General features: G+C 46.0%; 1 protein-coding gene across 1 annotated transcript in view; it reads left to right on the forward strand.

Moving 5' to 3' along the window:
* LOC147891378 (cryptic loci regulator) overlaps positions 1 to 23,752 on the forward strand; it is a 31,108-nt gene extending 7,356 nt beyond the window's left edge. Inside the window, exons 3-4 of the mRNA XM_087389854.1 lie at positions 8,542 to 8,707; positions 23,352 to 23,752. Of these exons, the coding sequence (XP_087245980.1) occupies positions 8,542 to 8,707; positions 23,352 to 23,510 (325 nt within the window). The 3' untranslated portion in view covers positions 23,511 to 23,752. The remainder of the gene's footprint in view (positions 1 to 8,541; positions 8,708 to 23,351) is intronic.
* Positions 23,753 to 24,181: the final 429 nt, after the last annotated feature.

Genomic DNA, 24,181 nt, shown 5'->3' on the forward strand with positions numbered 1-24,181 from the left:
GAGTGAACAACCTGGAGTCTTCCAGGCACCATGCTCTGAGGGTCTGTTTCAACCCGTTTGGCAAGGTCTGCAACCAATGAATATTTCCAGATAACCTGGACCATGAACTCTCGCTGAGTTCTCAAGCAGGTACTCTTCTGGCTTCAGTACTCTTTGTCCATCACCTTCTAGCAATCTGTGTCTGAGATTTGAAGAAGCACCAAAACTTCCCCTTCTGCCTTCGAAGAAGGCCAATTCCTTCCAATCTCGTACCACCTGAGACAAATGAAGAGCAGAGTCTCTCCACAGCATGCTATAAAGGCTCAAATGCAGAATATCAAATACATACCAGACTGTTGTACTGCTTGAATGTTCGCTCTGAAAGCAAACTCTCATTGAGGCACCCACCAAGCGCTTGTGTAATCCTGTACTGTCCCCTTCTGAACTCTAGCATCCATCTGACCATGAGACCCCATGGCCTTCCATGGAATCCACCCTCGTGTCAGTGTCAACAGCCACACACCTGGAAGGTACCAAGCGCTCCATGCTGTCCTTCACCTTCACAAAGGCATCTGACTCCTTGTCAACCCACATCTCTATGTTAGACATCCTCACTGTGATTTCTGGATCAACATATTTGACCTCGGTAACACTCGGTGATGTCACCAGGAACAACTCTTTGATTACCACATTTGCTTTGGCCTCTCCCTCTGAATCTGAGTCAGACTCCTTTTTGTTTTTTAGATCCGCCTTTTTCTTTCTGCAGTCCTTTGCAAAATGTCCTGGCGTATCACAGTAGAAACACTTCTTATGCTTCCTCTTCGAAGTCCCCTCGTCGTCAGAGTCCTCTTTCTTGGACTTGCCACCGTTAGGCTTGCCCTTTCCTTTGCCAGCGGAATCCATCACCACCTTGACCTTTGTCAAATGGCTATGTACCGTATCTCCTTCTTCCATATTAAGATTGTAGAGTTGATGCTGAAGAAGCACAATCCAGGAGGTGTTGTCCGTCTCGTACAGATCTTTCAGGGTGGTCCACGCCTCTACTGACGTCTCGGCCAGCTGGATATGCAGAAGAACGAAGTCCGTCGTAGTCCCTATGATTATTGCCAGGGCATGGGCATCTCTGTCTTCCCTAGCTTCAAGCTCCTCTCTGTCTACTGTCATGACTATCTCCCCTTTTTTGTCCACCATGTCCTCTGGCTTCGACTCCACTCTCGTGGTCAGCTTCCACAACTTCCGAGCCACTAAATGACTCCGGAGCTTCACTTTCCAGATCGGGTAATTAGTCCCGTCCAATTTCCCAGACTCTCGAAAGTTAGGGGTAGTGAAAGAGAGAAAATTGGGGGAGGAGGAAGGGAAAGCAGGGGTTGAAGAGGCTGTAGAGGTCGACATCTCTGCTGTTTATACCACACAGCAAAGTCAACCAAACTCAATTTCAATAGACCAGAATTCTGAACGCACCTGAGTAAACCTGAGTCACCCTCCTTCTCGCAAGGGCACAATCCTCCAGTCGTGGAAGTCGATTCCCAAGAGCTTCTGAATCAGGGTTGTCCTTCAGCAAGGTCCCTTGCCTTCAAGCTCCCACACGTGTGAGCCTCCTACTTGGGCTCTGATACCATGTTAGAAAATACCCAACAGAGGGTACACGCAGCGGAAGACTTATAGTAATGCCCAGGAGCTCACACAGTGTGGTATGGGTGTGGAATCACAAACTTCTTTACTTATGTGCATTCAATAGATGTGCAGACTCATCAATAGACAATGAACCAACCAGATAGAGAAACCACCAAAATATATATATTTCCGTCCAAAACTATGGACACAATACAAGAGAGACAGATCTAGAGTCCCACCAATGGTGTGGTCCTCTAATCTTACCATAAGGTCCTTCTCCTATCAGATGGCTATCTCTAGACTCGAGCCCGCGTGCTCCACCTGGAGCTTCTGTAGACTTTCCGTCCTTTGACCTCAGCTCCTTGCTGCCCTAGAAGACAGCCAAGGTCTCAGCCTCACACTGAGCTAAGTCTGCAGCAACACTGGTTACTCCTTCAGCTTCTGGATGTAGGCCCCAACGGTTGTGCTCTGCTTCTCCTTTCTGCTCTGCTGGAAGCTGCACTGCTGGATGAGAAATGAGGCTTGAAGCCTCTCCTTTTATAGGCCTTGAGGCCTGGCAAAAATACCGACCAGTCTGTCCCAATCTGGCCGACTGGACAGACCAGGTTGGCTGGCCCAACCGACCTGGTTGGCTCAGCCCAACCAGCCCTTTAAGGGCTCCAAAACCGGGGCCTCTTGCCCCACACTTCTAGGGCCTTTGGCCCTCCATTCAAGGCAGGGGCCCAGCCTATATAAGGCATGCCTACTGCCCAGTGACAGCCCCAATTTGCTGCTCCACCAGGCCTGCTGGTACTGCCCTCTGCCAGGCTCTTCCCTGCCATGTGTCCTGCGCCGTACTGCCTCGTACATCCTGCTGTCCTGACCCGCCTGTACCGTGCCATCATCAGGGTCTGTTGCAGGCCCTTGACCTGCCCACTACCCTCGCCATATGGCTTGCCATGCTGACGCCATCTGCAGGTCGCAATCCTGTGAGGTGCTGCCCATGTGGCAGCCCCCTCTCTTTCTTCTCTCTTGGGCACATCCTGTCCTAGGTCTCCCTCGCCCACGCACTCCTCATTTGGGGGCTTACAGATGGGGAGGTGACCTTTCCAACACCTCTCCCCACTCATACAAGGAATGCTTCTTCAACAAATCTGTTAGGCCCTCTTCTCGTCCCGATTGTGGACCGTCGCCGCTCTGATACCAAATGTGAAGAACTAGACTTTTCGAGAATGCAAATGTGTGCAATGCATGTAGAATTTGAATGCCAATTGGCCCTCCAATGGGGAAGAGCGCCCTCGTGAGAGTACTTGTTTCTATTTTGAACTACATGCAAGGTGGAAGAGAGACGGCGGATGAATGCAATGTGGTAGAGAGAATGCTACGTGAGATTCACCATGAAAGGGTGATACCCTTTCATTAATGTCCCTTGAGATCACTCAAGTTCCATCTTCCCATTTACACCTACCCTTATCCTATCATCCATGCACCTACCATTCAATGCACTCTAATGCACCCTTCCCTTTCCTATTGCCCCTAGGACCTAGACACGTGTGTGCACATCTTTATTACTAATCATTGGCCAATGTTACATAGTTTGGCGGTACTATTTACACTACTTGATCGATCATAAATACAAACATATAACCGCACCATCAAATTGGCGCCTAACAATAATAAGGTTCTAATGACTATTAATTAACTAAATAATCATTTCTCTTGTCATGACACTCTTGAGCAAAGTAGCTCAGCTCCACCTCCCGTGCACGTATGTTGTGACTCCCAAGCATTGGGTGGGTTGGCTTGAAGGAAGTCGGGACCTCGTGGGATCTAGAATAAGAGTGGAGCTGGTATGAAGGTGGAGGAATGGGACTCGATGGAGTGAGGTGGTTGAGTGAGCTGAGTGGGGTAGGCTTAGTGGGGGGGTGTTTGAAGTTACGGTGAGATAATTCCAGCTGTGGGTTGGAATTGCGGCTGACTGAGGGGGAGAGTTGAGAGGAAGGATGAGGTCGTGTATAGGTCATCATTGATAGTGGTGACATCGGTAGTGAGCTTTTTGCCAATTCTGCAGTATCGAGAGATGAGGTTGGGGTTGAGATCGAAGTCGAGGCTGCCATCCTCGGAGGTGGTGGTGCTGTCCCCTCCAAGGTTGGTGTAGTAGCTGATGTAGAGGTTGATTTGGAGTTAGAAACTGTTTTGGAAGAGGCTTTGTTGGTTGCCTTCTGTGTGGCAGTGCTATCAACATGTAGGCCACTGCGGTTGCCGCGCTTGCTCGCATCTTTGGTCGTGAGTTGCTTTTGTTGCTTCTCCTCCTCCTCGAGTTTCTCTTTCTCCTTATCCCCTTTTGCGATTGCCTCTTTCTCCTATCTCCTTTTCTCATTTTTTGCTTGACAGAAGACAGTTTCTTGCTGAAATTTATGGAGGCGGGGAGGCTGTAAATCCCTTCCTACCTTAGATTGTATGGCTTGGGGGACTGATGAGGCTCCTGCAGTCTGTAAAGCTCCAAGGGGACTGTTTTTTCTTGACAACTTCTCTGTGTAATTGCAGGTTCTTGCAGGTTTGTGTTGAATTGGGGAGGGTGTGGCTGAAAATGTGGCATGGTGCCCCAAGCACGACAGGCTGGAACAGCCCTTGGAAGTCCTGTAGGGGTGCTGCCGACAGCTGGAACACCCTGTGGTAGCCCCGCCCGCAACAACAGAAAGAGCTTATAAAGGCTCCGTGAGCAAGCATGGTGGGTTGGATAGGCCCCACGAGTTTCTCTTCCACACAGAGCTTATTGGCTGGCTGTGGAGACTTGTACTACCTCTTCCAAAGAAAAATAAAGTTACCTTCGGGGGGGTCCAGCCCGAATTGAATCTGGGCCCTCATCCAAAGTGCTGTGTATGAATGTATAAAATCTTCATGCGAGATCGGACTTTCCATCGACTTTCAAGTAACTATACTTCGAGAATTTGTCTCCTGCAATCAAAATATTCACGTACCTCCTCTCTCTCTCTCTCTCTCTCTCTCTCAGCCTGCCTCCCTCCTCCCCTCAGCCTGCCTCTCTCAGCACCTTCCTCCCCCTCCCTCAACCCATTGATTCTTAGCCTTTCGCATGCAAATCAAATACTCAGACGAATCCAAGTCTATGAGGGCGACCTTGCCATGCAAACCGAATGTGCAAATAAAATTACTCTAGTTTGATCGGGGTCAACCCTCTTGACCATAGTTAGGTCTCTCTGGCTGAAGTCAACTCTGTGGTACTCTAGTTCTGTGGTACTCTGATTGAGTGAAGTGTTGGGAGATGCAAACTATAGTTTGAGACGAGTGCATGGTTGAGGCAAGGGAGGTTGGTAGATCAACTCCACGTGGAGCATGCATGGCGGGCTGCATGGAGGGCTTGGAGAGCCGTTTAGAGGGCGTGGTCTTCTGTTGTGATCACGGATTTTGTTGGCGCAATCATTTCGGATGTAGCTGCTCACATTTCGCCGTCCCATATGGCAGCTCATGTGCTGCCCATGTGGCAGCCCCTTGTGGCTATCCTTTCCCTGTGAGGTGCTGCCCATGTGGCAGCTCCCTTCCTCACCTTTTCTTTTGGGCACATGCCCTAGGTCTCCCTCCCCCATGCTCTCCTCATATGAGGGCTTACAGATGGGGAGGTGACCTTTCCAACATCCAAGCCTCGTAAGGTGTGATAGTTTGAAATGCCTTTGTGGGACAGGTGTTCAAGATGTAAGTAGCACACATGACCACATCCAACCACAACTTGTTAGGCAAATGTTTGCCTTTCAACATGCACCTCGCCATCTCCATCACTCGCCTATTTTTCCGCTCAGCCACGGGATTCTGTTGAGGAGTATAAGGCAACGTGCATCGATGATGTATGCCACGGGAAGCCAAAAAAACAGCAAACTCCTTTGACATGTATTCAGCCCCCCTGTCTGTATTAAGGTGAGCAATGTGCAGTTCACTCTCATTCTCAACCAAGGCAATAAAGTGCTTGAAGCATGAAGAAACTTCAGATTTGGATTTCAAGGCGAAAATCCAAGTGTACGTGGTAAAGTCATCAATAAAAGTGACAAAATAATAGAAGCCCCCAAGAGCTGCAACCCTCATGGTCCCACAAACATCACTATGAACTAGATATAGCTTGCGTGAACCACCAACTCTCCCATCCTTGGGAAACGCAGCACGGTGCATCTTACCAAGCAAGCAAGGTCACAAACATGCTTTGAAGGCATATGTATTTTGGGAAGATCAACAACCATACCATTCTTATATAACTTTACCAAGGCTCCGAAATTGAGGTGTCCAAACCTCTCATGCCACAAATGGGTATCTGCCATGGTAGAATCAAGAGCAAAGGCATGTGCATGTGCAAGTGCAGCATCATCATCCAAACATCTGTCATAAGCATCAAGTCTATAAAGACGTCTAGTCAATGTGCCAGTCAAGACCATGGTAAAGGCATGTGTAGCATCATACACTGCACACCTAATACCATAAAAAAGAACCCGAAAGCCACATATAGTTATGACTGAAATAGAAATGAGGCTCTTGCGAATGCTTGGAACATAAAGCACATTCTCTAGAGTGACAACACCACTAGAGATAGAAGTAAGAGCAACTTGCCCCACACCCTTCACGGTATATGATGCATTATTGGCACATGTCACATTGCCCCCTTTAGATGTATGCTCTAATGAGCTGAATAATTTCCTGCAGGAAGTGATGTGCTTGCTAGCACCACTATCAAAGAACCAGGCATCATGAACATCTGAAATTGCCATGCAAGCATCATGAACATCATGATTATATTGACATGTAACCAAGAAAGCCCAATGCTGATCATGTGCAAAATTAGCGGACTCATGTCGATCTTCTGCACTAGAAGAACCAGATATTGCAAGACCAGACTCTTTCTTCTTCTTTTCAAATGCAATGCGCTTCGTGCATTCAGAAATATCATGCCCAGGTTTCGTGCAATAGTTATATCTCTTCTTCTTTTTATTATCCCATGAAGAAGAGGCATTGTGTGAATGATCAGCATGAGAATGAGGGGGTTTACCAACTGAAACCTTGCCTTTGCCTTTGTGTTTGTGCTGGGTAGCAAAAGCTTGATCACTAGCCATAGAAGCATTGCGATTCGTACGACTTTGCTCGTCCTGAACAAGAAGAGCAACTAGCTTAGCAAAGCCTCTCAAGCAACCCATCAAGGGTATTAGAAACATGCTGAGAATCAGGCATAATCTCATCAATGTTGGCCAATTGCTCTTTCAAATCCTTCACATTAGTGAGATAGGCACCCATGTTTCCACCCTCATCAAGCTTCAAATCTTTCAATTGCTTGCGGAGATAGGCAACCCTTGCCTCGTTCCGCACTTGATACAAAGATGCAAGCTGATCCCATGCTTGCTTTGCAAGACCGGATGTGAGGGATAATAACTCGTTTTACTGAAAGAGCAATCAAGGCATGTGCTTTGGCATCACGACCATCCCACTGAATCTGCTTCTGTGTAGGAGGCAAAGCACTTGTAACAGTAGCTGTAGGGGTTCTAGAAGTAGCATTAGAACCACCACTTGAAGAAGAACCCGAGACAGTAAGTGCAACACCAGAAGTGGCATTACGTGTAGGCTTGACCTCAAAACTTGAAACAATATGCTATAGATTCTTGGCAACCAAAACATGTCCCATCATGTATGACCACATGGGATAATTGGTGCCATCAAGCTTGTCATCAACCCCAAGCATCCCAAACAAATCATCCTTGTTGCTAGTCATGGTGCTGAAATTCAAGACAAATGCACCAACTGGCAAAGCAAAAAAGGCAACCTCTCAAAATCAAGTGACAAAATTCTGCTCAAGCTTCAAAGCTTATCCCTGCAAGAGACTCTGCTGTCCCAAGGTGTATCTGTTGCAAGAAAAATTTCCAAAAGGCAACACGAGGCCTTCCAAAGCAACACGGGGTCTTTCCAAAATGCAAATGAAGCAGAAATAGGAAAGAATCAATGTAACAATAGCTTATCTAATTAACAAAACCCTAGGGCTAACTGCCCAAAATGGACTGAGTGTCCTAATTGACCTAGGTGGTACATATACTAACTGTACCAATAGTCCTAACTGACTATAACTAGGCCTACAAGGCACATACCAAGGAATAAGTGGCACCTATGGATAGCCCATAGAATGGCCTACACTCTATAAACAGCCTGTTTCCCATCTTGCCTTGCTGCCATAACTCGGACCATCCCTTCTTTGCGATGTTCTTGCTGTAATAAAAGTGGACCTATCTGCTCTGTCTTGAATCTCCCAATCATTGGTCTAGACGGTGCATTTTCCTTGCCTGCTCTCCCTTCAAAGGTGACGGTGGTGCTCATTTTGGTTATTAGTGCCTTGGCATTTGCCATCAAAGTGTCTCCCATTGGTAGGCCTTTCACAAGGACATTCATTGATTTATGGTGTCTTCTTTTCTCCTCTAATGCATCATTGATAAATTACTTTTTAGGGGCTGATGAGCCTTTCTTGACCACTTCAGTCCACTCTTTCATTTTTGCTTTAGTAGGGCTGCCATATCCTTCTTGAGTCTTGCATTATTTGCTTTGAATTCCTTTAGTGCCTTGCATGCATTAGTCCCCCTCCCCTCTAACTTTTGTAAGGTTGCATTTGTTTCTTAAGCGTATTCAATTCTTCATTCAAGAGTGGCTGGATTTCCCCATCTTCCTTTTGGGTGTGTGCCTTTAGGGCCTCATTTTTTGCTTGTGGCTGAGCACTTTATCTTCCAACACCTTTATCTTTAGGGCATGTTGGTTTGTCACAGAGAGAGAGAGAGAGAGAGAGAGAGAGAGAGAGAGAGAGAGAGAGAGAGAGAGAGAGGTCATAAATATCTAACTAATCTACTTTATTTAATGTAAATCCCAATGTTGTTTTCCCGAAAGCTCAACACACCCACCCACACCCATCTTGACTTAATTGGCTTGTATTTGAACCAGGTTTGTGGCAGAGATCGATGGATGGGAAACATTGTTCCAAAAGTTGGAAGAACCTTCACAAACCTTGAACAAGCCTAATGAAATGCTTGAACCGTCAAGTCCACAAGGTTCATTGGAAGTATCAAAGGATAGTTGTGAAAAATTGATTGGAAAACTTTTATCTCAGGTACTTTTAAATAGCATCATCCTACATCATCACGTGTATTTATGTTTGGTTTTGTAGTTTTAATAGAAACCAAGGAATTATGCACACTTTGACAACAAAATCCCTCGATTAGTGATCATAGATTGAATGAAGGGGAATATGCTCTACTTGAAAGGCTTCTCCTTATGACATCGCAAACGGCTTCTTATTGTGTGATTGCGAGAGAGCCTGTAGTGACCACATATATTAGTCTACAAATCCTCTCCAAATGAGTCAAGGTTGAATGCAGTACCATAAATACTATTTTTAAAGCTCTGCCTCAAAGAACAATGAGGACAAAGAACAGGTCTATTCAACTTTACAAGCCTAGTGCTCGTTGCAATGTCTCTATGATGCTGGAAGTGGTCCCACGAAGTCCATACTTATGTCTTGGAAAGGACCGTAGGGTATTGGCAATGGCATAAGTAAGCCAGCCGCCTTCTTGTGGGAAGCCTTGACCTTTTGGCATATCTGACAATTCTGAACATAGTGGTATACGTCCTTTCGCATCTTTGGCCAATAGAAATAGCGCTCTAACTTCTCCAAAGTACCATTGATATCTCTATGACCATCGGTAAGGATGTCGTGGGCATCATGGAGAAGCGATTGCCATTTGTCTTTGAGTACATATAATCTTTTCTTATAGAAAAGCCAACCATCCTCTAATGAGTAATGGCTTGGAGTGGCTAAATGGAACTGGGTGCCAAACTTTGTTGAATCCGCGTACTGTGCTTTCATACTATCAAGATCATTTCCGTGGATTTCGAGTACAATGGCCTTCTCAATGGTTTCGATTGAACCTTTCCGACTGAGAGTATCGGCTATGGGGTTGTTTTTGCCGGGGATGTACTCAATCATTCCCCTAAACTGCTGAAATATTTGGCTCCACCGTTGTTGTCGATCACGCCATTGTGAGCTCGGCATTGTCTGCAGCCACTTAAGGGCTTGGTGATTTGTCTTGATTGTGAAAGTCCGTCCGTAGAGGAAAGGCTTCTAATGTTTTAATGCATGAATGACATCGAGTAGCTCTCTATCATAAACTGAATAGTTCTTTTCGGCATCGTTGAGCTTTCTACTGTAATATGCCCTGGGCCTATCCTCTTGCTATAAAATTGCCCTGATGGCGACATCACTTGCGTCTGTGTACCAGAAATGGATCATCCCAAGAGGCAATCTTCATGACTGGTGCCGTTGTGGCCAACCTTTGCAAATCATGGAAGGCTTGCAGCGCTTTTTCTTCTGTGTGTCTTTACCCCCTTAATAAATTTGTAAGAGGGGCTGCGTATGTTGAGAACCCATCCATATGCAAGTTGTAGGCTTGATACAAACCCACAAAGGACCGGATCTCTTGAGCTGTCCTGGGGACAGCCCAATTGGTGATAGCTTGAATCTTCTTTGGATCTAATCGAATACCTTGAGTACTAATGATGTATCCTAGATATTGGATCTCGATTAGCCCAAGCTCACTTTTCTTTACATTGAGGTATAGCTAATTATCGTGTAAGAATTGTAGGGCACATCGCACATCCTTAATATGTTGCTTTGTTGTAGCGGAAAAGATAAGGATATCATCCATAAAAAAGGAACAAGCACTTTCCGATATAATCTGTAAATACCCGAGACATCATCTTGTTGAACGTGGGTGGTGCATTCTTCAGACCAAATGGCATGACAACGAACTCGTAATGAGCTCGCTCTGTCCGGAAAGCTGTCTTTGGAATGTCGGCTTAAAAAATCCAGACTTGATGGTAGCCACTCTTGAGATTGTTTTTTGAGAAAAACTTTGCACCATTGAGTCTTTCCAAGATATACTCGATATGGGACATAGGGAATTTGTTACTTAGTGTAAGCTTGTTGAGTGCTTTGTAGTCCACACATAATCGTGCGGACTTATCCTTCTTTGCCACAAAAAGAATAGGCGCAACGAATGACGAAGATGACGGTCTTATAAACCTTGCATGCAGTCATTGAGACAACTGTTGCACTAACTCCCTCTCCATAGACTTGGAAAGTCGGTAAGGAACTTACTTGGAGGTGTGGAGTCTGGAATCAAATCGATGTGATGGTCTTCTGGTCTGTGTGGAGGTAGCTGGGGTGGCAGATCATCTCAGAGCATAATGTCTTGGAACTCTTGGAGTAAATTCACCATTGCTTGCCCCATCAGAGAATCGGCTTGACCGTAAGTGATTTGGCATTGGACATAAATAAGTACACATTGCACCCTTGCGGACGGCACAACTTGCTTGGATATGAGATATTAATGGAATCCCTAGTATGCTCCGATGACCATTGCGTATCACGGCGGGCTTAGGTTAACCTTTCACAATCGTGAAGGTGTCTTGTCACCAATCAGGTGTTGATACATGCTCACGGAACCACTGAATCTTAAGGATCATGTCATACCCATCAAAGATGTCAGTATAAAATCCCGCGTAAAAATGGCCTTCTGAATTGAAAAAGTAAAATGGATGGCCTTATGCGTGATGTGTGTACGCAAGCCGGGTGTGAATCCGTCCACTACAAGCTCGTGAGGCACCAAGGTGCACCCGACTGTCTTAGCAAGCTGAGGAGAGGTGGCATCTTTTGAACTTCCCATATCAAATAGGATATTGAACTGCTGCTCGTTAGCTGTGCCATATTCTCTAATAAGGGCCTTCTTTTGGTATGAGAGGTCGTCCTCCTCCTTACCTTGAAAGACTACCGAGCTGAGGTTGTTTTAGAAATGCACAGAGGGTGCGCACAGAAGAAGACTGATAGTAATGCCCAAGAGCTCACACAATGTGATGTGGGGTGTGGAATCACAAACTTCTTAACTTATGTGCATAGATGTGCAAGCTAGTAAATAAACAATGCTCAGAGACAACTATAGAAGCAACACTTTATATTTCCGTCCGTCCAGAAACTAGGACAAGATACAATACCAAAAGGTTCTTCAACTACAAGCGTGGCACTTCTAGATCTTTGAGCCCGCGTGCTCCACCTCGAGCATATGTAGACTCTCTGTCTAGATCCCTTCCACCTTGCTGTCCGGAAGCCAGCCTAGGTGGGCAGCCACTCTAGCTTAGTCTGCAGCTTCTCCTAGGTCACCTTGTCCTCTTGAATGTAGGCCTAAGGCTCCCCCTTTCTTGCTCCTGTCTGCTGTCCTGAGGGCTGCTTCAAGTGATGATCACAACACTTTGCTGCCCTAGAAGACAAGGTCCAGCCTCTAGGGAACTCAGTCTGCAGCACACCTTCCACTCTCCTTCACCTCTAGTGTGAGGCCCAAGGAAGTGTCTATTGGCTGCTCCTGTCTGCTCCTTTCCTGCTGGATAGTTGGATATGAAATGAGGCCTGAGGCCTCTCCTTTTATAGGGCACAAGGCCCCCTTGAACCAACCGACCAGCCAGCCCTAAATGGGCTGATTGGCCGGTCTGCTAGGTTGGCTCAGCCCAACCAGCCCTACAAGGGCCCTCTTGCTGGCCCATTTGTACTGGCTTGGCCACATGGCACTGTGCCACTGGCCCAGGCCATATGTGCCCTATTGCGGGCCTTCCTGCAGGCTCCAGCCTGCCCTGTTTGCAGCGCCATGGTTGCGCCTCTCTGCTGCAGCATCCTGGCCTCTTGCCAGGCCTATACCAGCCCCGTACAGCCACATATGCATCCCGTACCTTCTCCGTACTGAAGCGCCGTCTGTCCTTGCTGGAAATCCCTGCGCAATCAGGCTGCTGCAGGTCCCTGATGTCCACGTGTCTGCCCCGTACAACAGGAGCTCCACGACTTGCCAAGTACCCTTCTTTCTAGCACATTGGCCATGTTTGGATAGCTGCCCACATGGCAGCCTGTGTGCTGCCCATGTGGCAGCCTTTACCTTTTGCTGTGTACTGCCCACATGGCAGCTCATGTGCTGCCCATGTGGCAGCCCCAATATCCCCTGGTCTACCTCCCCCATGCTCTCACACATGCCTCGTCCCACATCCTGCACCCTCTTCACTAGAGGAGGGGTAAAGGATGCCGTAATGAAACTTCATAATGGCCGAGTTAAGGATCATGAGGGGCTATGCACTAAGTTCATTGCATATGGGATTAACCTCCTAGCCTCGATCTTAGCAAAGCTTTTTAATGAAGCAGTTTGTTTGGGATTTCCACACACTTGGACCATTAACACTATCTCACCCATCCACAAGGCAAGGGATCCCATGAGCCTGGAGAACTCCAAGACCATTATGATTGGACATGTCATGTCCAAGATTTATGCATCAGTACTTGACTCCGAGGTTAGTAGACTTGCAGAGTGTCGAGGACTTAGAGCAACAGGACAAGCCGGATTCCGGCATGATCATGGAACCATGGATCACATTCTCGCGCTCAGATGTATCATTGAGGAGGCGAGGTCACGGAAACAGAGGGTTTATTGTTGCTTTGTGGATTTTCGCAAGGCATTTGACGTGGTCCCGAGAGCCCGCCTCATACGGCGCCTACAGGACTTGGGTTATGACCAGGAGATCATTTGGGCTGTCATGGCACTTTACGAGAGAGTTTCTGGCAAAGTTCGGGTAGGATCCAGGTACATACGAGATCATGAGCACCATCGGGGTCAAACAAGGGTGTCCTTTGTCGCCTACCTTGTTTGACCTCTACATCGACGAGCTTGAGACAATGATGTAGACATAGGGGGGTGTAGGTTGCTCTCTTGCGGGCACGCTGATTTAGATTTTGCTCTACGCAGATGACGTGGCTCTCTTGTCTTCCTTAGCATAGGGGCTTTAGAGACACCTAGACGCACTACAATCCTTTTGTGAGTCATGATTTGAAGGCCAACCTGGGTAAAACCAAGGTCATGATCTTCAATACATCTCGAGCCATCATGCGTCAGGAGCAGTTCACATTTGCAGGGTCATCGGTTGAGATAGTTTCATCATACACTTATCTTGGGGTTATCTTCTTCGGACCTAGCTTCACTATGAGACCCGCGATGCAGGAGTAGAGAGTATGCTTCATTGGCCAGACTAGAGAGGCAATGCTTCCGCTCATACTTTTAGGATCCACGCACCAAGGGGTTGCTTTTTGACTCCTTGGCTCGCCCAGCGGGGATGTACGGCAATCCTTGTTGGGGGCCAGGCTTATCGGATACAGAGTGGGTCCGTGTGGAGCGGCTATAGATTCTCATGTTATCACGGATGATTCATGGTAAGTCATCCGTTCCTCACCAGATCGTTCAGGCTGAGTTTGGGTCACCCCCTTTACAACTAGATGCTGCATTTCAGGTCATCACATATTTGTACTGAGTTAGGGAATATGGGAATTATACCTCGGGGCGTAGCAGGCTGCCATGGATAGCTCTATCCTCTTCTATGGCACTTGCAGTAGGAGGAGACCAAAGGTGTTGGTTGCACGTACAGAGAGATGGTTTGAGTGATTGGGGCTCCACATGGATAGACTACCTCCCTTCTAGTACAGCATGGATGCTCCGTTTTCTCCCCTCTACGAGGTCAACCAGGTTATCCGTGAGGATCTACTACAGCTACACACATTTCGGACTTGGATGGGACCGAGTGAACTCCGAGTGAAGCTTAGCTTCTACAGAGATCACTTCTTACATATCATAGCGGAGGGTTTCATTGACCCACCATGATACACATAGATTCACCTACCCCACTTGCTGAGGATCTCTCTTGGGCAGTTCCGGGTCTCTTCACACAAACTCCGTATCGAGAGCGGCAGAGCAGAGCGACTACCCAAGAAGAGACGCATATGCACACTGTGTGACATGCAGGAGGTTGAGACAGAGGAGCATTTCATCTTCAGGTGTCCTGTGTACTATGAGATCCGAGGACGTTTCCACTGCCTCTTTAGGGATAGTTATAGGATTTTGGCCTGTTTCCTCTCCTACCCAGACCAGCGGTGTTTGGCAGGTTTCATTCATGAGGCACTTAGACACCGTGAGAGGATACTTCGAGCACGGAGACAGGAGCATACTTCTTTCTCGGCTGATCCCTCTCAAAGCTCTATCACGGAGTTCTTTCAGCTAGATCACATGGACCCCCACGAGACGAGGCCTCGACATGACCGTGATCCGGATCCTGTGACCCGACAGCTCAGACAGCAGGTCGACACACAGATCACACTCAGGGACATCCCCTCCTTCTTTAGAGTCAGAGCCCGATCGACGGGGGCCACAGTAGATCTGGTCAGATGCAAAGCTACGACCAAGAGACATGCCATGACCGCACCTCTGAGTGGCCAACAACACTCTATTGCCGACTTCATGCCTCCACTGCCCCATCCATCCTGATATCTTGCTGTTGCCAATGATGATGATGATATTGATGACGATGCTGAGACTGATATATAGTCCACCATCGACATGACTATGTTGTACTTACGACTTGGTACTGTTATTTTGCATTTTTGCATTTTGCATTGGTATGTATGCTCGTTTAGTAGCTCCACTACCACAGCTTGTTGTATCAGGATTTCCACAGTCTCATAGACCCATCGGTCTTCCGAAGACTTTAATAAGCTTTCCTTTCCTTTCTTCTCATATGGGGGCTAACAGATGGGGAGGTGACATTTCCAACACCCCCTCTCATCGACACATCGAAGCCCAATGCCAACACGTTGATGACGATGCTCCAGTAACTCCTTATTCGTAGTCCTCTGGAACTTTTCGATGTCGAAATCTTTTCCTGGCTTTTCATATAGTGGCTCCTACTCCACCAGGTTTGGTTTTGCTTCCGCACACCATCTTGGTACACAGGTCCATCTTTGGTAGCACCCCGTGGCACCACCATCTTCAGTCACGTTCTTGCCTTCGAACTCCAGCTGAAACGGACTTCCTCCATATCTCTCTCCTTGGCTTCATCAATCACGGGCGATGGCATCAGGTATATCCACCCAGCCTATTTTGTGGATCGCATGTTTCTTATGATACGTAATTTTTATCTCTCATGCCTATCCACAAACCCACAACTCCCTAGATGGTTCCCTCTGCCACATGTCCTCATTTTAGACCTTTTTACTTGGTACACTAATTACCCCTCTCTTGGGGCACAATTTAGAACATTTTCCCCTTGGCATTATTACACATTTAGGTCCACCTAGACCTTAGCACTCGGAACCACCCAGTCAATGCCATTACACCCTCACCTAGGACCTTGGCAGTTACCTCTCTTGACCATTTTATTTATGCACATTAAATATTACAGAAGTTGGTCATCTAAGAGAAAATGCCTAGACCCGGTAGAGGAATGTTTTCTATCATTGTAGGCAAACTTTAACAATGGCAACCACTTGTCCCATGTATGTTGCCTCAATGACACATATGCCCTCAGCATATCCTCTAAAGTTTGGTTGACTCTCTCCGTCTGACCATCCGTCTCAGGATGATCCCCACTACTCATTGCCAACTCAGTCCTTAGTGTCTCAAATACCGTTGTCCAAAAATGATCGGTAAATTTGACATCTCTGTCTGACACTATGGATCTAGGTAATCCATGCAGACGAAATATATGTCTAATAAACAAATCCGCCACTTGCGGGGCACTAACAGACTCCCTAGTCGGAATGAAGTGAGCCATCTTGGTTAGACGATCAACCACCACAAGGATAGAATCATACCCTCCCTGTGTTGTAGGCAATCCTACAATAAAGTCCATGGAAATGCTCTCCCACTTACCTAGTGGTACTTCCAGGGGCTGTAAAAGTCCGGGTGGCTTCACCCGCTCGGCCTTGCTTACTTGACACGAGAAACACCGTGTCACATATTGATGAATATGCTTTTTCATCTTTGGCCAAAAGAAATCTCGCTTCACGAGATCATAGGTCTTCTCGACCCCTGGATGTCCCGCACATGGGCTATCATGGCACTGTCGAATGACTCTCTGCTTGAGATCATTCTGACTAGGTACTACAACCTTGCCATTTCTTTTCAGCATACCATCCCTTATGGTATATCTTGCATATGTTTGGCCTTTTCTGGATGCCGGGTCATCCTTTTCATTTTCCCCGGGTCTAAACTCATGAGCTTTAGGCCATAAGCTCTGGACAAACTGGTCCACCTTTTGAGTTTCTCTAATCTCGGTCATTAGAGCACTCTCTAATACCGTAAAACTCATATTGTGCATAATGCGAGACAACTCATCAGCAACCTTGTTATCTTTTCCTCTATGGTACCGAATCGTTAAATTAAACTCCTGCATGAGCTCTGCCGACCTAGCTTGGCGGCCCCTCAAGTCAGGCTGTTTACAAAAATGTTTCAGAGTATCATGATCGACATCCACATAAAACTCTGAACCATACAAATAATGCCTCCATGTTTTCAAAGCATGGATAACAGCATACAACTCCAATTCATGAGTTGGCCAATTCCTTTGAGAGGGAGAAAGCTTCTTGCTTTCAAAGGCTACTGGCCTTCTCTTTTGAAGGAGAACTGCTCCTACCGCAATGCCACTTGCATCGGTTTCTAGGAACAACGGTTTTTGGGGATCAACTGTTTTTAACACCGGTCTTGTGACCACAGCTTGTTTTATGGTGTTAAAACTTTCTTGTTGATTTTGTCCCCAAATAAAAGGTACTTTATCTGAGGTCAGATCAGTTAATGGCGATACTGTTTCGGAATATTCTTTGATATGCCTTCTATAAAATTGGACAAATCCCAAGAATGATCGCAGCGCGGTCAGACTCTGAGGGATTGGCCAAGTTAGTATCGCGGCCACTTTCTTCGGATCCATTTCTACCCCTTGTGGAGTAATTATGAACCCTAAATATTCAAGCCTAACCATACACAGTATAGTTTTCTTTTTATTTACATAAAGACTGGCTTTCCTCAAAGTATTGAACACTATTCTTAAGTGTTCACGATGCTTAGTAATACTTTTACTGAACACTAGAATATCGTCAATAAAATGTACTACAAACTTTTTGATATACGGACATAGTAAATCGTTCATAAGCATGACGAATGTCGCTGGAGCATTGGTAAGCCCAAAGGGCATTATCAAAAACTCATAATGACCAAACCTGCTTTTGAAAGCGGTTTTATGCACATCCTCGGCTCTAATCCGGATCTGATGGTAGCCACACTTAAGATCTATCTTGCTGAAAATCACGGCTCCATGTAATGCATCTAGCAAATCATCAATCTGAGCCATCGGATACCTATGCTTAACAGTGATATTATTCAATGCTCTGTAATCTATACAGAGGTGAAACGTGTCATCCTTTTTCTTCTTTAATATCACTGGCGAAGCAAAAGGTGAGAAACTCGGTTGAATCTGCCCCAACTTGAGGTATTCTTCCAGTTATCTACGCACCTCCGTCTCTTCAGTAAAACTCATTCTATAGGGAAGTCTATTTACAAGTTTTGCCCCCGGGATCAGTTCAATCTTATGCTGAACTTTCCGCTCTGGAGGTAATCCATAAGGTAGTTCATCCCTAAAACATTCAGAGAACTCCTCTGATATTTCTTTAGCCAACTCGGCCATTTTCCCATCTTGGGTAGCCTCACGTCGACGCATCATCAATCGACTCTACCGATGCTATACACAGACACAGAAACTCTTTCGGAGTCTTCCGAATTTCCATGGCTGAAATCAATGGTCCTCGAGGTAAATCCTTTTCACCTCGCAAAACATATTCTACCCCGTTCATCTTGAACTGGTAAATATGCTTTTTCCAATCAATGGCTGGATTTTTCCAAAAATGCCAAGCCATGCCCAGGGCTATATCAGCGTGAGCAAGTCTGGTCAGTTCAAAGTCAAGCTTCTCAACATAGTCCTGAATTCGAAGTTCCAACTGGGTAATCCTTTGGTCCCATACTTCAGTTGAACTTCCGTCCGCCATCTTGACCGTATAAGCATAGTCAGACGGACTAGTTTTCAACTTGAGCCTCTTAATAAGCTTTGAGTTGATTACATTGTGTGTTGACGCTAAGTCAAACAACACAATCACATCATGACTGGCTACTTGTCCTTTCATTTTAATCAACTCGGGCTCATCGAAAACCGTATATCCCGTTGCTGTGGGCTTTGAAAGGATGTTATCAAGTGCACCGCTTACTAACTTAGTAACAGACACACTTAACAACACAGGTACTAACCTCTGAGAAGGTCCCGCCAATTGCATCTGCATATGTTCCGCATTGGGACTCTCCTGCATTTCCGCGTCGCATTCAGATATTATCATATTGGCCGTGCGACGGTCTTTATTCAGTGAACAATCTTTCCACTGATGTCGCTGAAGGCAACCGAAGCACAATCCTTCTTTTTTAGCTTTCTCTTTTTGTTCAGGGGTCAACGAGGACTTTGACCAAGCCCGGGCTGCCATCAGAGTTATTTTCCTTTTCACCCCAACGGTGGTACTTGTTTTTGCTGGTCCCTCAACCGGCTTCACCTGCTTGGTTTGGCCACTTGGCTGCGAGACACTTGTCTTTGAAGTCCATTTCCTCTGAAATCCCCCTTTTCTTGGGTACTCATACTGAGTCCCTGCCTACACAAATCCACTAGATCTGCCTCTGGCATCCTCATAGTTCAGGGCTACTGCAATAGATTCATCTAATGTAGTCACATATTTAGCGCGAACTTCCATTTTAATCTTGTCGTTCAGTCCATAGATATAGTCTTTCAACTGAACCGACGTAGGGAGAGGGTGTGTTATTTTCATAACACATTCCCTGAACTTGTCAGTGTACTCTGCCACCGACAGATTCCTCTGACGAAGGTTTCTATAAGTATCCCAAGCTCGGGACTCTTCGTCAGGTGGAAGAAAGTGTTTCTTAAATTCAGCTTTAAACCCTTCCCAGGTGGTAGGGGCAACCTGATCTTTCTGTTGCTTTATCCACCATCTATCCGTTGCCTCAATAAACAGGTGAGTGGCCTCACGGATTTTCTTTAGATCAGATCTGATTTCACAAATGGCGAAGGCTTCTTCCCACTTGTGTAACCAAACCTCGATCACATCAGAACTGCGCTCAGTCATCCGACCATCATACTTCTCCGGTCTATAGTTGGCAATATTAGGCACCTTGACCTTCGCACGCTCTGATGAGTGTATACTAGGCTCTGGCTCTGCTGGAGCTTTGCCCTTATCAATTCTAGATGGCCTAGCCGACAAGGCTTGCACCATCTCCCTAATCTCATTCTGACCAGCATTCACTTGAAGCTGCTGGTTCATAATTTGCTGTAAAGCATCTTCTAATACCGAAATCCTATCTATCAGAGTAGGTGTTGTGTGATGGGACATTTGTTGTGTAGAGCGTGCTCTAGATTCACTAGGATTCACCCTGGAATCTTGTCCCTTTGCCTCCATAGTTTCAAAGGGGAAAATAGTTTTTTTTTTCAGATTCCCTTTTTTTGTTATACAGGAATAATAAATTGCAGCCTCTGCTGTACAGGAATAACTCGCCTGCAACTAGAAACTAAAACTTGATATGGAAGGAAAGAAATTCTGCTCCCTGGAGTAATTCGTCGAAGATGGCGCTGAGACCCATAAATCACTCGTCGTGTTGAACCTTGTTACGTTGGTTTTGGACCACAGGTACAAGTCACGGTGCTTCGAGGTCTTCCAGCCTGTGTAAAACGGGAATGTCTATTTTTTTTCTCGTTTGCTGTTACGCAGGTTATCACCCCGCTCCACCTTCGCTTCACTCCACGCGGGCGCACGTCGGTGCTCAGCAAAGCCGTACGTCGTCAGCCCACCAGGGAGGTCCAGGCCCTGCAACTCGTTCACTTGCAGAATACCTGTAAGCTTAGCTTCTGGCCTCAACCACTACCACGCAAAGCCTGTCCGTCAAAGGTGCGCCATGCCATCGCAGCACGTCGCCAGCTTGCTCCGTTCATCGAAATCTCATCGAAATCTCCCGCAAACCGAACTCAGCCACCACGCTGTTCGTCGTCACGGGCAACACCCTTCCAATTCGTCGTACGTCACGAGCAGCCGATTATCACGCATCCCTATCGCTTCAAATCACGCTGCACTTCGCGCTCTCTTCTCATCCCGTTCGTCCAGCCTTTGATCTCTACCATAAGCTCTGATACCAAAATGAAACGGACTTCCTCCATATCTCTCTCCTTGGCTTCATCAATCACGGGCGATGGCATCAGGTATATCCACCCAGCCTATTTCGTGGATCACATGTTTCTTATGATACCTAATTTTTATCTCTCATGCCTATCCACAAACCCACAACTCCCTAGATGGTTCCCTCTGCCACATGTCCTCATTTTAGACCTTTTTACTTGGTACACCAATTACCCCTCTCTTGGGGCACAATTTATAACATTTGCCCCTTGGCATTATTACACATTTAGGTGCACCTAGGCCTTAGCACTCGGAACCACCTAGTCAATGCCATTACACCCTCACCTAGGACCTTGGCAGTTACTTCTCTTGACCATTTTATTTACGCACATTAAATATTACAGAAGTCGGTCATCTAAGAGAAAATGCCCACCGATCTTTCCGAGGTCATGCTATCTCGGCTAGAGCATAACACTAGCAATCCAGCCGTCACGATCTTCCAATTGTCCCCCTCATAATGAGTGAACAACTTGGAGTCTTCCAGGCACCATGCTCTGAGGGTTTGTTTCAACCCATCCTTCCTTTGGCAAGGTCTGCAACGAAAGAACATCTCCAGATAACCTGGACCACGAACTTTAAACGCATCTGACTGAACCTGAGTCACCCTCCTTCTCGCCTTCTCGCAAGGGCACAATCCTCCAGTCGTGGAAGTCGATTCCCAAGAGCTGTCGTCCTTCAGCAAGGTCCCTGCCTTTAGGCTCCCACACCTGTGAGCCTCCTACTTGGGCTCTGATACCATGTTAGAAATGAACCTACGGCGGAATTGATGAATTTAATGAATAAACTGAAGAATAGTTGAGTGGTCACGCTCACCATCATACTTAACGAAATTTGGTGTGGACCAGGTGAGTGGTGTTATCTTTGTCGATGACGAAGCTGTGGCGATGACTGCTACTGCGCTTCACTGCAAGAGGTATACTAAGTTTCACTTTTTTTGAGTACATCCTCTGTAATTTACAGCAGCTTTAAGGTACTGATCATGACCATTTCTAAGTATCCCCAGCTTTGGAGAACATAAAGCTTGATGGATCCAACTATTTACCATCGAAAGTCAGGTTTATGAATCTCATTTACTCATGGAATCCATGGATCCAACTATTTATCATGCAGCTTTAAGGTACTGATTATGACCATTTCCAAGTATGGAGAAGATAAAGCTTGATGGATCCAACTATTTATCATGGAAAGTCAGGGTTATGAATCTCATTTACTCATGGAGACCATGGAAGGTCACGGAGGGCACACCTAGACCAAGTTACCACTATTTGCACTAGTGACATAGCCTGATATTGCTATTGTTAAGAATGGGGAAGAAGGATGCAGATGCTTTGGCTGTCCTCCCCCCGGCCCCGCGTGCCTGCCCTCCCCTCTTTGCACCCGTCCATGAAAGATGCCTGACATTGGGGTTTGCGATAAGAAGCGGAGCCTCTCTTGGAGACATCCTGCTCAGATGGTGATGCTATAGAGCAATGCTTGCAATGAGAGAACTGTGCACAAAAGGATGTTCTTATATTATACGCAGCATATAAACCCATCGTATAAGGGTAACATCTTTCCTAAACAGCGATATTTGCTTGAGCGGATACCTAGGCAGACACTCAGAGCAGCGGCTTCCATATGGACAGGCTCGCACCAGTTGAGATGTGAGATGGACTGTTGTCACATGGGGGCACAGGACTGCATACCATAGGAGGAACGGGTTTGTCTGCTGTGCAACCAGGCATTGGTGGAGACACAAGAAAATGTGCTTCTAGAGTGTTCATCATATTTCGCTGTACAAGAGATTTTGTCATATCCTAGATGTGCTTGATGCCATCGTCTGCCTCATTGCATAACATGGTCGTATAAATGCTATGGGCGCATACAATGCGCAGGTCATGGAGAGACTAGAAAACAACCTGAGGTCACTAGCAATAGCCAACTAAGGTGGCTTTCACAGATCACATTTGTTATTTTTGTATGCTGTTTTTGGTCCAATAGGTCGTATTCCGCCTTCAGTGGATGTTAACACAACCATCATCATCATCATTCCCCCCGCCCCCGCAACCCCCTTCCTTTTCCTCTCTTGCGCTCTTTTTGTACAATGATGGGATAGGTTGGAAATGCATCCATTCGGAAGGCTAGGGAATGTTCCTGTTGAATGAAGGCTCACGTTTTAGGCTATGTTATCTTTGTCAAGGGTAACATATATGTGCTGTCCTGCTCACTGTGTTTGCATTTACTTGGCTTGTTCTTAACTGACACTAAATAAGATTATGGCAGGGTTGTCTGGCTTCCTGGGACTCTTTAAGAAGCTTTATGGATGGCAAAAGAAATGTAGAACTTTGTCTAAAGCTCTTTGAAAGTATTGATTTTGAAAAAAAGCAAGATGTTCAAGTGGTTAGGTTCTTGGTTTTCTGCATCTGCTCAATGAAGAGTTTGTTAAGTGTAGTGCTTTGATATATATATATATATATATATATATATAGGGGGGGGGAGAGAGAGAGAGAGAGAGAGAGAGAGAGAGAGAGAGAGAGCAGCAGCAGCAGCAGCAGTAGCCAGATTAAAGGCTTTTTTTTTTTTGCAAATATAGGTGGAAAAACAGGAACTCTGCATAGATACTTTGCAAAACCTATGCGTTGAAGCTGAAGAAATGTGTAGCTGTCTGGATGAAGATGGTGCATTCTATGTTCCATCTGAATGGTTAATTAATAGCCCTACATCCATGTATCATGGGATTTTGTCTCCATAAGGCTGAGTTTTATTGGAGGTCATCATGAATTCAGCTAAGAGATGACACTAGTAAGGTCTGTAAATTTTTAAAAATGCTTTGTCTAAGGTATCAGCGGCATGCCATGTGCTAGCTTCTATCTCTGATTGTACAGACTGTATCCATCCACTTTTAACCTTTCTATGTAAAGCTAGTCATTTGATTTTTACTAGGAAGGCCTATTCAAGCAATTGATAACAACCATCCTAAGTGCTGTAGCTATACATGCTTTTCAGTTTGAACTAAGAATCGAAGATTTAATGCCTTAATGATGTTCCTATTTTGTTTTAGAAGAATTTTTGTAAAGAATGTATCTATCAGAGGGGTTACTTAAGTGCCATCCTCTTCGAAGAATCTCCTTTTTGTACGTCTCATAAATAGATACCGTCCTTTGAATATATGCAGGAGAGGGGCTACTTATTGTCATCCTCTTCGAAGAATCTCTTTGTTGTGATGTCGAATTGATACATATCCTTCATTGAATGTATCCATGAGAGGGGTTACTAAGTCTTATCCTCTTCATAGAATCTCCTTGTGCATTCTTGTAGACCTCATGCTAAGGCAACAATGTACAAGTATGAGATTATCCATCGTGTTGCATGCGTGCTTGTGTCATGCATGCACAACATACATGCACATGCTTTTCATGCACA

The sequence above is a fragment of the Dipteris shenzhenensis genome, chromosome 18 (assembly GCF_047967505.1).
Source record: "Dipteris shenzhenensis isolate YYH24624 ecotype China chromosome 18, Dip_SZ_1.0, whole genome shotgun sequence".
Taxonomy (NCBI): Eukaryota; Viridiplantae; Streptophyta; class Polypodiopsida; order Gleicheniales; family Dipteridaceae; genus Dipteris; species Dipteris shenzhenensis.